The sequence below is a fragment of the Trachemys scripta genome, chromosome 15 (genome assembly GCF_013100865.1).
Source record: "Trachemys scripta elegans isolate TJP31775 chromosome 15, CAS_Tse_1.0, whole genome shotgun sequence".
Lineage (NCBI taxonomy): Eukaryota > Metazoa > Chordata > Testudines > Emydidae > Trachemys > Trachemys scripta.
In genome coordinates, this window is record NC_048312.1 from 28,390,399 (window position 1) to 28,401,656 (window position 11,258).

The 11,258-nt window shown below is 52.7% G+C and overlaps 2 protein-coding genes across 2 annotated transcripts in view; one reads left to right on the plus strand and one right to left on the minus strand.

Annotated features, from left to right (window-relative positions):
* Positions 1-2,449: 2,449 nt before the first annotated feature.
* On the minus strand, positions 2,450-10,491 carry PXMP2 (peroxisomal membrane protein 2). Its single transcript, XM_034791514.1, has 5 exons — positions 10,329-10,491; positions 4,704-4,820; positions 4,050-4,212; positions 3,318-3,437; positions 2,450-2,902 (listed from the first exon to the last, which is right to left on the minus strand). Exons 1-5 carry the CDS (start codon positions 10,436-10,438, stop codon positions 2,831-2,833), a joined length of 582 nt encoding a protein of 193 aa, XP_034647405.1. The 5' UTR covers positions 10,439-10,491; the 3' UTR covers positions 2,450-2,830.
* A 346-nt stretch (positions 10,492-10,837) lies between these two features.
* The window catches only part of POLE (DNA polymerase epsilon, catalytic subunit), a 36,231-nt gene continuing 35,810 nt past the window's right edge, over positions 10,838-11,258 (plus strand). The window contains exons 1-2 of the mRNA XM_034791415.1: positions 10,838-10,942; positions 11,041-11,176. Coding sequence (XP_034647306.1) covers positions 10,878-10,942; positions 11,041-11,176 — 201 coding nt within the window. The 5' untranslated portion in view covers positions 10,838-10,877. The remainder of the gene's footprint in view (positions 10,943-11,040; positions 11,177-11,258) is intronic.

The window sequence follows — 11,258 nt, forward strand, 5'->3', positions numbered from 1 at the left end:
TAAGCCCATTGCTTCTTGTCCTGCCTTCAGTAGACAGGGAGAACAATCAATCCATTGTACGCCCACACCTTGAATACTGCATGCAGTTCTGATTGTCCCAGCTCAAAAAAGATATTAGGATTGGAAAACGTACCAAGAAAGGCAACAAAAATGATTGGGGATATGAAAGAGTTTCCATATGAAGAGAGATTAAAAAGGCTGGGAGTGTTCTGCTTGGAAAAGAGACAACTGAGGGGAGGTATGATAGTCTATAAAATCATGACTGGTGGGAGAAAGTGAATAAGGAGTATTATTTACCTCTTCACATAACACAAGAGCAAGGAGTCACCTAATGAAATTAATAGGCAGCAGGTTTAAAACAAACATAAGAACGTACTTCAAGTTCACACAACACAGAGTCAACCTGTGGAACTTGTCAGGGGTTGTTGTGAAGGCCAAAAGTATAACCCCGTTCAAAAAAGAACTAGATACGTTCATGGCGGATAGGTCCATCAATGACTACCAGCCAAGATATTCAGAGATGCAACCCCATGCTCTGGGTGTCCCTGAACCTCCAAATGCCAGCAGCTAGGACTGGCTGAAAGGGGTGGATCACGTGATAAATTCCCGTTCTATTCACTCTCTCAGAAGCATCTGGCATTGGCCACTGTCAGAAGTCAGGATACTGGGCTAGACAAACCGTTGGTCTGACCCTGTATGGTCGTTCTTATGACCACAGTCTTCTTTAGAACAGCCTTTAACATATTTGAGGACTGGTATCAGGTCCCTCCTCAGTCTTCTTTTCTCAAGACTAAACATGCCCAGTTTTAACCTTTCCTCATAGGGCATGTTTCCTAAATCTTTGATCATTTTTTGTTGCTCTCCTCTGGACTCTCTCCAATTTGTTCACATCTTTCCTAAAGTGCGGTGCCCAGAACTGGACACAGGGCTCCAGCTGAGGCCTCACCTGTGCCGAGTAGAGCGAGACGATTACTTCCCATGTCTTTCATCTGACTCTCATGTTAATACACTAGAGCAGTGGTTCTCAAAGCCGGTCTGCCGCTTGTTCAGGGAAAGGCCCTGGCGGGCCGGGCCGGTTTGTTTACCTGCCGCATCTACAGGTTCGGCCGATTGCGCTGCTCCAGGCCAATGAGGGCTGCAGAAAGGGCGGCCAGCACATCCCTCGGCCCGCGCTGCTTCCCGCAGCCCCCATTGGCCTGGAGCAGTGAACAGCGGCCAGTGGGAGCCGCGATCGGCCAAACCTGCGGACGTGGCAGGTAAACAAACTGTCCCGGCCCGCCAGGGGCTTTCTCTGAACAAACGGTGGACCAGCTTTGAGAACCACTGCCCTAGAGAATATCAGCCTTTTTCACAACTGCATCACATTGACGGCTCATTCAATCTGTGATCCCCTATAACTCCCAGACCCTTTTCAGCAGTACTACCACCTCGTCATTTACTCCCCATTTGGTAGTTGTGTATTTGATTGTTTCCTTCCCAAGTGATATACAAATTAGAGAATTGATTAGTGCACTTATCTTTACTGAATTGCATCTTGCTGATTGCAGATCAATTCTCTAATTTGTCAAGGTCACTAAATCCTGTCCTTCAAGTGCTTTCAACCCCTTCCTGCTTGGTGTCATCCCCAAATTTGGTAAGCATATTCTTCCCTCCATCATCAAAAATATTGACTAGTACCAGACCCAGGATTGGTAGACCCAGACCTACGGGATATAGCTAGATACACCTGCCCAGTTTGACAGCAACCCATTGAGAAGTACTCTGAGTATGGTCTTTCAACTAGTTGGGCACCCACCTTTACTAATTTCATCTAGACCACATTTCCCTAGTTTGCTTAAGAGAATGTCACGTGGGACAGCTTGCAGATTGGCTGTTCAATAATTTGTCCCGACATCTTTGCAGGTATTGAAGTTAGGCTGACAGGTCTATAGCTCCCCAGATCCTCTGTTCCTTTTTTAAAGATAGGTACCGTGTTGGCATCTTACCCATCCTCCAGGAGTTCTCAAAGATAATTGCTAATAGTTCTGAGATTTCTGCAGTTAGTTCCTTAAATACCCTAGGATGAATTTCATCAGGCTCTGCCAACTTGAACACATCTAACTTACTTAAATATGCTTTAACCTGTTCTTTCCGTATTTTGGCTTGTGTTCCTTCCTCCTGGTTGCTAATATTAATGTGTTGAGAATTTGGTCACCATTAACCTTTTCAGTAAAGACTGAAGCAAAATATGCATTAAGCACATCAGCCTTTTTGATGTTGTCAGTTATTATTAGCTCTCTCCTTCCCCACAAATTAGGGGACCTGCACTTTCCTTCGTCTCTCTCTTTCAAAGGAGATTTATTTTATTCCTTCCTGCAACTAAGAAGAGACTGTCCACTTCTGCACGGATCTGTCATATATCTCAAACATAACCAGCAAGTCACCAGAGTAAAAATAAAACTTCACAAGAAAGGAGTGAAATAGCCATTTTATTATACTTAAAAATGAGTAAAAGACCCAGAACACTTTGTCCTGGTTTCTTACCCTACCAGTTGATTTTGTGGTTATTGTTAAGCACCATTAGAAAGCAGTTATTCAAGGTCTTAGTCAGAAAAGAATCAAAGTATTATTTGTACTAGGAGAGTGCCCGGGGCTCCTGGGCAGGGACGGGCGCCCTACTCATCGTACTAGGCACTGTCGGCACTAGGGCAGCATGCGCGGTGTGGAATCACAGAGGATTTGCAGTGTCAGTTCTTGCAGATGCTCCCAGATTGAAGTGGGGGCTGCGGGCTCTCAGAGCACAATTGCCTCAACAGGCAACGCGGGCCAGCCCAAAACTACAGCTGTGATGCTATCGCTTCTTGATGGAGGCCAGGTAGGCAAACCAGAAGAGAGCAACGAGGTTTCCAAACAACACCCGAAACTGTGGAGAGAAGTGTCAAGATACAGACTGGCCTGGGGCTGACAGTCCCACTGGGTCACTTACTGCACTGGGACGCAACACCCACTTCAGATACGGGTGTGAGTGCCCATGTCTTACTGACAAGTGTCGGGGTCTGTCTGGATTTGTGCAGTCCTTCACACGTGAACAACTGATTGTGGGCAATGGGGACCTCAGTAACATGTACAGGCCAAAATCTTAAGCACAAGAGCAATTGAGGGGGCTGCTAGCATGGAGGACGGAAATATTAAAGGAAGGGGATCTTAGGGTGATTGATAAGGGGACTCTGGACATATATTAGTGGGGAAAAAAGCCCATGCTATAAACCTGGATGTAGGGCTGCAAAAGCGGTCAGAATTCCCAGGCAAGGACAGCACGTGAGCAGACAGAGACTTACCTGCATAGGGACGTAATTGACATTAACGAACTGGAAGGGGGTCCACACTTTCCAGTTCATTTTGAGTGCTGCCCAGTAACCACTCTTTATCTTCTCAACAAACGCAGACAGATCCTTCCCCTGGAACACAAGGAACATCGGTGATGGCCAGGGAGACCAGGCCTAAACTCCAGAGGAAGAGGCCCTGACTCTCACCCTTACAGAGCCCTAAGCCACGTGGGCAAAGGGGTTACAAAGACACAGATCCTGACGGAGAGCGCAGCTAGAGAGAAGCCAGGCGCACCCGATGTGCATCACACTAGCCAAAGCTGACCATTCCAGCAGAGGGGACCAGAGCGACTGGCCACGCAGCACGCTCAGGAGATCACAAACCCCAGGCTGATGTTAAACAGGAGCATCCCTGCTGTATAGCAGGGCAAGCCAAGGCCCAGAGCAGCTGAGGGAGCTACTTCAGAGCTCACAGGAAGACAGCAGCAGAGCAAGAAGGTCCCCTGCTCTGACCGACAGGGCCTCTTCTAGATCATCAGTGACAAGAAGATAGATGTATCCGTGTGCTTATGTGCCTGGATGGAATCTATCTTAACTGTCTGTTGCAGCATCCAGAACACCCCCCCCCCAAACCCTACAGCCTGACTTCAGCCAAGGGAGTGGAAACACAGCCTAGGAGCTGGTGCACAGTGGGGGTCTCTGTTCAGTGATGATGCAAAGCACACACTGGAGATAGGCACCTACCTCCAGCAGGTTCATGACGAAGAAGAAGAGCAGCAGGAAGGGAGGAGCAACAACCAGACGGTCCAGCAGAAGCCTCTTGACCATGGCGAAGGGGACATTCGATGGGATCAGCTGCTCCAGGTACAGGTAGAAATAGTGACTGAGTGGCCCTGTGAACAGGAACCTGACAAACCAGAGGGCATGACTGTGCTTCATTGCTGTCCTCCAGCCTTCCATCCAGCCCCAGCTTAGGTTCTTAGCTGGCCTCATTACCACAGTATCTGAGCACCTCATGATCTTGGATGTGTTTATCCTCACAACACCCCTATGCGCAGGGGCAGGGCTCTTATCTTATCTCCATTGTACAGATGGGAACTGAAGTCCCGAGAGACAAGTGACTTGCCCAAGGCCACACAGGTAGTCTGTGGCGGAGAGTACTGTGCTACTGCTCTAACCAGACCATCCTTTCTCTTGCTCCAGAGAGAGATGCTAATGGTGCCATAATAGTGAGGTGGGAAGCACTTTGCAAAGCAGCGTTTCCTGCTTCTCACACACCTCCAGGAGCGGAGCACCACCAACTCAACATCCTCTCTGGTCAAGTTCACGCCCATCACCATGGTACTGGAGCACCTTCCAGAGGTGCACTAAGTGATGCCACTAGCACCTGTGACTTACCCATAGATGGCGAATCTCAAGGGCCCGCTCAGGTCCAGGCTTTTAGATGACCCTGGCTTTTTCCGGCTCCTCTCAATGACCTGGGACAGGAGGCTCCCAAGCGCTGACAAAACAGCACTGCAGGCAGAGGGAAGGGATTGAGATCAGAAGGCAGCCAAGTAACCCAGAGTCCAAGAGGGAACCTGAGCTCTGAGCATAGCCACTGGAGAAGAGTGCGGTAGCTCCAGGACCAGTCAGATCAGGGTGGGAGCAGTCACTGATAGGCACAGCAAGCGCTGAAGCTTCACGCTTCCTGCATGCTCGCAATGAAACCCAGCAATGGGGTGGGGGAGAAATTCTGTGTCTCATCTAGATTTCGCAGCACTGGCTCACATCCTGCAGCCCGTGACCAGGGAAATGCTCTCAGCAGCCCACTACAAGGCCCACCACTTTCAACAGAAGAGAATGGGTTTTGTTGTTATTTTTTAATTTAAAGCTTCTGACCCTTATGGCTGTGTGGCAAACATGCCCAGACGTGACCCCCCCCCGCCCCCCATACATGGTGCGGCCTTCCAGACTCAGCAAAGAGCCTGTGCTACCTGCTCAGTGATGCGTTGACTCTGAAGACTAATGATAAAAACAAATGGCAGTGTTGGTAACTATTTTACTACAGACCATTAGCAACAGTATCTGGCTAGTTCACATACGCAGTGCCATGGAAATCAGAGATTCGGTCAGGTTCCCCATTCCCTACAGCTCTCCTCTGCTTCAGCCAGCCTCATTTAAAATATCCCAGTGATGGGGCCTTCACCCCCTACCTTGGTGAGAAAATCACATAGCCAGATACAGCTCTTCTCTTCCTGCTCTTGAAGCCATGTTTTCCTTCTCAGTTTCATCCTCTCACTCCTAGCTGTGCCTCGGCGCTTGATGTGAACTACCAGGGAAAGGGACGGGTAGGGCAGCAACCACCCCGCAAAGGAGAAGGGTTATAGGAGGAAGGAGATGGCGAAGGAGGTACCAGCAGAGTTCCACCACCTCGCCCAGGCCCTCCCTCTTTTGAGCCTTGCTTCTGTGGCAGACCAGATCTGTGGACTGCAACCCCATCCATTCAGCAGGGTCTTAAACATCCCTGAAAACTGGCCGCTTTTCTGACAGTTTGCAGAGTCCATTCACTTGAAAGTGTCCTTTAGATTGCAGCTCGGCATTGAAAGTGGCCCCAGGAGAACTGCTCCTGGCGTGTGCCAGTCAGAGCTGCAGGCTGGGGTGGGGGGGGGGGGGGCAGGAAGTTTGTGCTGCCCTAAAAAACCAACCAGCTAAGAGAGAGTTAAAGGCTCCTGCTGGTGCATGAGCAAGAGAACAGTTTGCTGTGGGCCAAATCCTGCTTCCACTGACAGCCTTCCGCATTGATTGCAACGAGCATTTGATCAGCCCTACCTTCCATTCGTGTACACCTACACAACCTCCCCGGGGCAGTGGAATCACACGCGCCAGCCCTTTATTCCTGGGGAGGGTGCGTGGGAAGGAAAGAGCCCGGCTCTCTCAGCCATGGGGAGTATGCTGGACCAGCGGAGAGCAACACAACACGTCTACCTGTCGATGGCCCCAGGTGACCGACAGTCTCCGAGACACCGCTTATACTCTGTCCTTGGGTAGCGTGGCTCACTGGTGGATCTCAAAGAGCGTCACAAGAACAGGCACTATTATCCCTGCTGGCCAGACACTGTCCATTTCGGCAGAAATGGACATAGAAATCCTTTTCCCTGCTCCCAAATGCATAGCCCTAACTTCCCGTCCCTCTGGCTGGTCAGTGCCTCAGGGAGGGGAAGGAAGACCAAGGCCCATGGGAAGAATAGACAGTGGCTGGTGAGAGGGAGCAGCTTGTCTGTCTCTCCATGATACGCCCATGGCACACATCACTGTAGCATCTGAGCACCTCACAGTCTTTAATGAGCTTATCCTCACAAGCCCCGGTGAGGAGGTGCCATTTATCCCCATTGCACAGATGGGAACTGAGGCACAGAGACTAAAGTGACTTGCCCAAAGTTACACAGGACAGTCTGTGGCGGAGCATGGACTTGAACCGAGGTCCCCCAAGTTCTAGGCTAGCACCCTAACCACTAGGTCACACTTCTCCTTTGGCTCACCCAGTCAGAGGCCAAGTGGTGGGAAATTGAGCCGAAGGCAATGGAGATGGTGAAGGAGATGGTGAAGGTGAGGGGAGGGTTTAAAGAGGGGAACTGCGAGAGAAGAAAAAGCAAGAGAGCGCTCTGAGGTTAGCGACATCAGTTATTCACACTGGGCTGGGTTCCATTTACTCTTCAGCGTATCACATGGCCACAGGGCAAACACTGAGTGCTTCACTCTTCTCCACACCTTCAGCCAGGAGTCTCCAAGTGCTTTACACGTCTACATGACAGCGCTACATCGGCACCGCTGCAGAGCGTCTGGGGAAGACACGCTCTGGAAGCGCTCTCCCGTCGGCATTACTCCACCTCGGCGAGACGCCTGCGGAGCTATGTCAATGGGAGAACGGCTCTCACCACATGCACAGCGCGAAACTTGTGTTGCTCGGAAGGGGGTGGGGGCTTTTCACACCCGAGTGATGTAAGTTAGATTGACTTAACCTTCCTGTGAGGCAAGGCCACAGTGTTCCCATTTTAGAGCTGGGGGAAACAGGGCTGAAGCAACTTGTCACAAGAGTTGGCGATGGAACCCAGGAGTCCTGACTCTGCGTTCCTCGGCTCCAATCAGCTGCAAATCACAAGCTGGGGCACGTCTCCACCTGAACGTGTGGGTGCTTGGTTTGCCAGCCCCACCCAGCCCTGTGCTATCACTTGCTCAACACAGATCTGCTTCTCGCCAGCACTCTCCTCACGCAGTGTGCAACATCTCCGTTTCCAGCTCCGAAACCTGGCCCGGGAGTTACCCCACCTCCAGCATTCAAAGCCAGATACGTCTGTAGCACAGCTTCAGAGTGCATCCCCCTCTTTGTACTGCATGGGAGCAAGATCCCTTCACCTCAATTCCCCCTTCAGCATGTGCCAGGAGAAGGCTCTGTGAACAGCGGCGCCTCCGGGCCTCACAGCAATGGCCCTGCTGATAAGCTCCCGAAGAACGTAAGAACATAAGAACGGCCGTACCGGGTCACACCAAAGGTCCATCTAGCCCAGTATCCTGTCTACCAACAGTGGCCAATGCCAGGTGCCCAGAGGGAGTGAACCTAACAGGCAATGATCAAGTGATCTCTCTCCTGCCATCCATCTCCACCCTCTGACAAACAGAAGCTAGGGACACCATTCCTTACCCATCCTGGCTAATAGCCACTAATGGACTTAACCACCATGAATTTATCCAGTTTTCTTTTAAACGCTGTTATAGTCCTAGCCTTCACAACCTCCTCAGGTAAGGAGTTCCACAAGTTGACTGTGCGCTGCATGAAGAAGAACTTCCTTGTATTTGTTTTAAACCTGCTGCCTATTAATTTCATTTGGTGACCCCTAGTTCTTGTATTATGGGAATAAGTAAATAACTTTTCCTTATTCACTTGCTCCACATCACTCATGATTTTATATACCTCTATCATATCCCCCTTTAGTCTCCTCTTTTCCAAGCTGAAGAGTCCGAGCCTCTTTAATCTCTCCTCATATGGGACCCGTTCCAAACCCCTAATCATTTTAGTTGCCCTTTTCTGAAACTTTTCTAGTGCCAGTATATCTTTTTTGAGATGAGGAGACCACATCTGTACGCAGTATTCGAGATGTGGGTGTACCATTGATTTATATAAAGGCAATAATATATTCTCAGTCTTATTCTCTATCCCCTTTTTAATGATTCCTAACATCCTGTTTGCTTTTTTGACCGCCTCTGCACACTGCGTGGACATCTTCAGAGAACTATCCACAATGACTCCAAGATCTTTTTCCTGACTTGTTGTAGCTAAATTAGCCCCCATCATATTGTATGTATAATTGGGGTTATTTTTTTCAATGTGCATTACTTTACATTTATCCACATTAAATTTCATTTGCCATTTTGTTGCCCAATCACTTAGTTTTGTGAGATCTTTTTGAAGTTCTTCACAGTCTGCTTTGGGCTTAACTATCTTCAGCAGTTTATTATCATCTGCAAACTTTGCCACCTCACTGTTTACCCCTTTCTTCAGATCATTTATGAACAAGTTGAATAGGATTGGTCCGAGGACTGATCCTTAGGGAACACCACTAGTTACCCCTCTCCATTCTGAGAATTTACCATTAATTCCTACCCTTTGTTCCTTGTCTTTTAACCAGTTCTCAATCCATGAAAGGACCTTCCCTTTTATCCCATGACAGTTTAATTTATGTAAGAGCCTTTGGTGAGGGACTTGTCAAAGGCTTTCTGGAAATCTAAGTACACTATGTCCACTGGATCCCCCTTGTCCACACGTTTGTTGACCCCTTCAAAGAACTCTAATAGATTAGTAAGACAGGATTTCCCTTGACTATTGCTCAACAGTTTATGTTCTTCTATGTGTCTGACAATTTTATTCTTTACTGAGATCATCGGTTGATTAAATCAATAGCAGGGAAAATGCCTTAAGATCTCTGGCCAGGGCGTTACGTTGGATCCAGTCTGAACTTTGGCCTGGCAATCAGATTCCTCTTGTTCTGGGGGAAGCTGAAGGGTTAAGTTGGTGTATGGAGTGCTGGCAAGAGGTGCCACCATGATGGCTCTGGAGACTGGTGTTATTATCTAGACTGTGGTAGCACCTAGGGACCCCAATCATAGGAGCAGGGCCCCACTGCGCTAGGTGCTGTACAAACTGTCCTCTGCCCTCCGTTATCGACAGAGCAGGTACAGCCCGGGCAGCCGCAGGGCAAGTTTCTCCTGCTCCAGCAACATGCCTCGTCCCCGCCCTGCAGGGACCCGTCTGGTTTAGAGGGGAGCTCAGTGTCTGTGACCCTGAGAGTCCGTGGTGCCTATGCTGAGAAGAACAACCAGTACAGGCTGTGCCGATGTCTTCAGTGAGTGAGCAGGAGAGACCCCCCGCCCCCCCGCCCATCACAGCTCAGAGGCCGCTGGACCCAGCCCACTGTGACGTCTTGTGGGGCTGCTGACTGCAGCTGGTAACACCCCCGGCAGCCCATGCACACATACAGCCCCACTTTCCCCTCACTGCCTGTTACAGCCACGGGGTGAGAAGCCTGGGAGGTCTGGCCAAGGCTGCTGCCGCACCTCGCCAGCAGGCACCAGAACTGGCTGACAGGTGGTGTGCCAGCCCCACGGAGTGCACCCAGCCCCGAAGGGCAAGGGGGCGAGAGCCAAGGCTCCTGCAATCCCGCTGCAGCTGGGGCTCTGCCCTGGGAACAGCCCTGCCAGACACCTGGCGCTGTCTCATGGGGCAGGCGGGGAGCACGGCCCGGGTTAGCTGGCACCGTGTTAACCAGGACTCTGCCCTTGGGTACGCCAGGCCAGCCGCGTCCAGGGAAGTGCGAGCTGGGTCTGGCTAAGGGCGCGGAACGAGGGCAACTGCACAACTCACAACAAAGCAGGGGAGGGGCCGGTCTCTCCCGGGAGGAGGGGGCTGGTTCCCCGGCTGGGAGTGGGGGCGGTCCCGGTCTCTCCCGGGTGGGGGTGTCAGTCCCGGTCTCTCTGCCCGGCGCTCACCTGGACGCCGCCTTGGTGAGCAGCGGGTAGAGCCGCAGCAGCAGCAGGTACCGGGCGAGCAGCCTGCGGGGCAGCGGCCCCGGCGGCGGCTTGGAGAGCGCCGGGCACATCGCGCCGCGGCACCAGCGACCCTGGGCTGGCTACTGCGCGTGCGCCCGTCGCCTCCGGGAGGGGCCAGCTGGGCGGGGCCCGCGAGCCAAGGGGCGGGGTTCTGAGTACTAGAGTCTGGGCAGGTAGCTCGGGGGCGGGACCAGACCCGCGAGGGGCGGGGTTATCCTTGTTAGGGCGGGGCCTGGGCTCGTTTCCTAGGCTTGGAGGTGGGGTGAGGCTATAGGGTGGGGCCTGCCCGTGGCGGGGCGGGCCGATGGAGAGGGTGGCCTCTCTCCCATTGGCTGTCGGAGGGGCGTGCGCCAGGAGCGCCCTGTGATTGGCGTAGCGTCCGGAGGCGGAGAACGGGCCCGGCGCCCGCGGAGGGGGCGGAGTCAGGCAGATCTCGCGGGAGTTGGGTGCAGCGCGGGAAATTCGCGGCCGGCCGGGGCCGGGATCGGGATGGTGCTGAGGAACAGCGGGCGGCGCCGCGCCGAGCCCGCGGGCGGGGACCCCGATACCCCCCGGTGAGGGGCGCGCGGGGCGGGGCGGGGCGGGGGCTCCCTGCGGGCGCGAGGCGGTCCCGGTCCCCGCCCCGCCCGGCCTGACGCGCTGCTCTCCGCAGGGACGATGGCTCCGGGCTCTCCGCCCTCAAGCGCCTGGAGCGCAGCCAGCGGACCGACCGGCTGGACGCGCAGTTCGGGTTCGAGCGGGCCAAGGAGCCGGGGGAGAAGACGGGCTGGCTGATCAACATGCACCCGGTGGGCCGCGGGTGTCGGGGCCGCGCGTGGGGATCCGGTTTGCCGGGGGGGGGTCACGGGACCGCACGGAAGGGGGGGGGGG

What these genes read in the sequence shown, in the direction of transcription:
- PXMP2 (XM_034791514.1), bottom strand. Translation starts at nt 10,438, where the DNA reads ATGTGCCCGGCGCTCTCCAAGCCGCCGCCGGGGCCGCTGCCCCGCAGG. An exon ending in CTCACCAAGGCGGCGTCCAG is followed by an intron (nt 4,821 to 10,328) that starts GTGAGCGCCGGG and finishes CTCTGCCTGCAG; the next exon opens with TGCTGTTTTGTCAGCGCTTG. An exon ending in TCAATTACGTCCCTATGCAG is followed by an intron (nt 2,903 to 3,317) that starts GTAAGTCTCTGT and finishes TTCTCTCCACAG; the next exon opens with TTTCGGGTGTTGTTTGGAAA.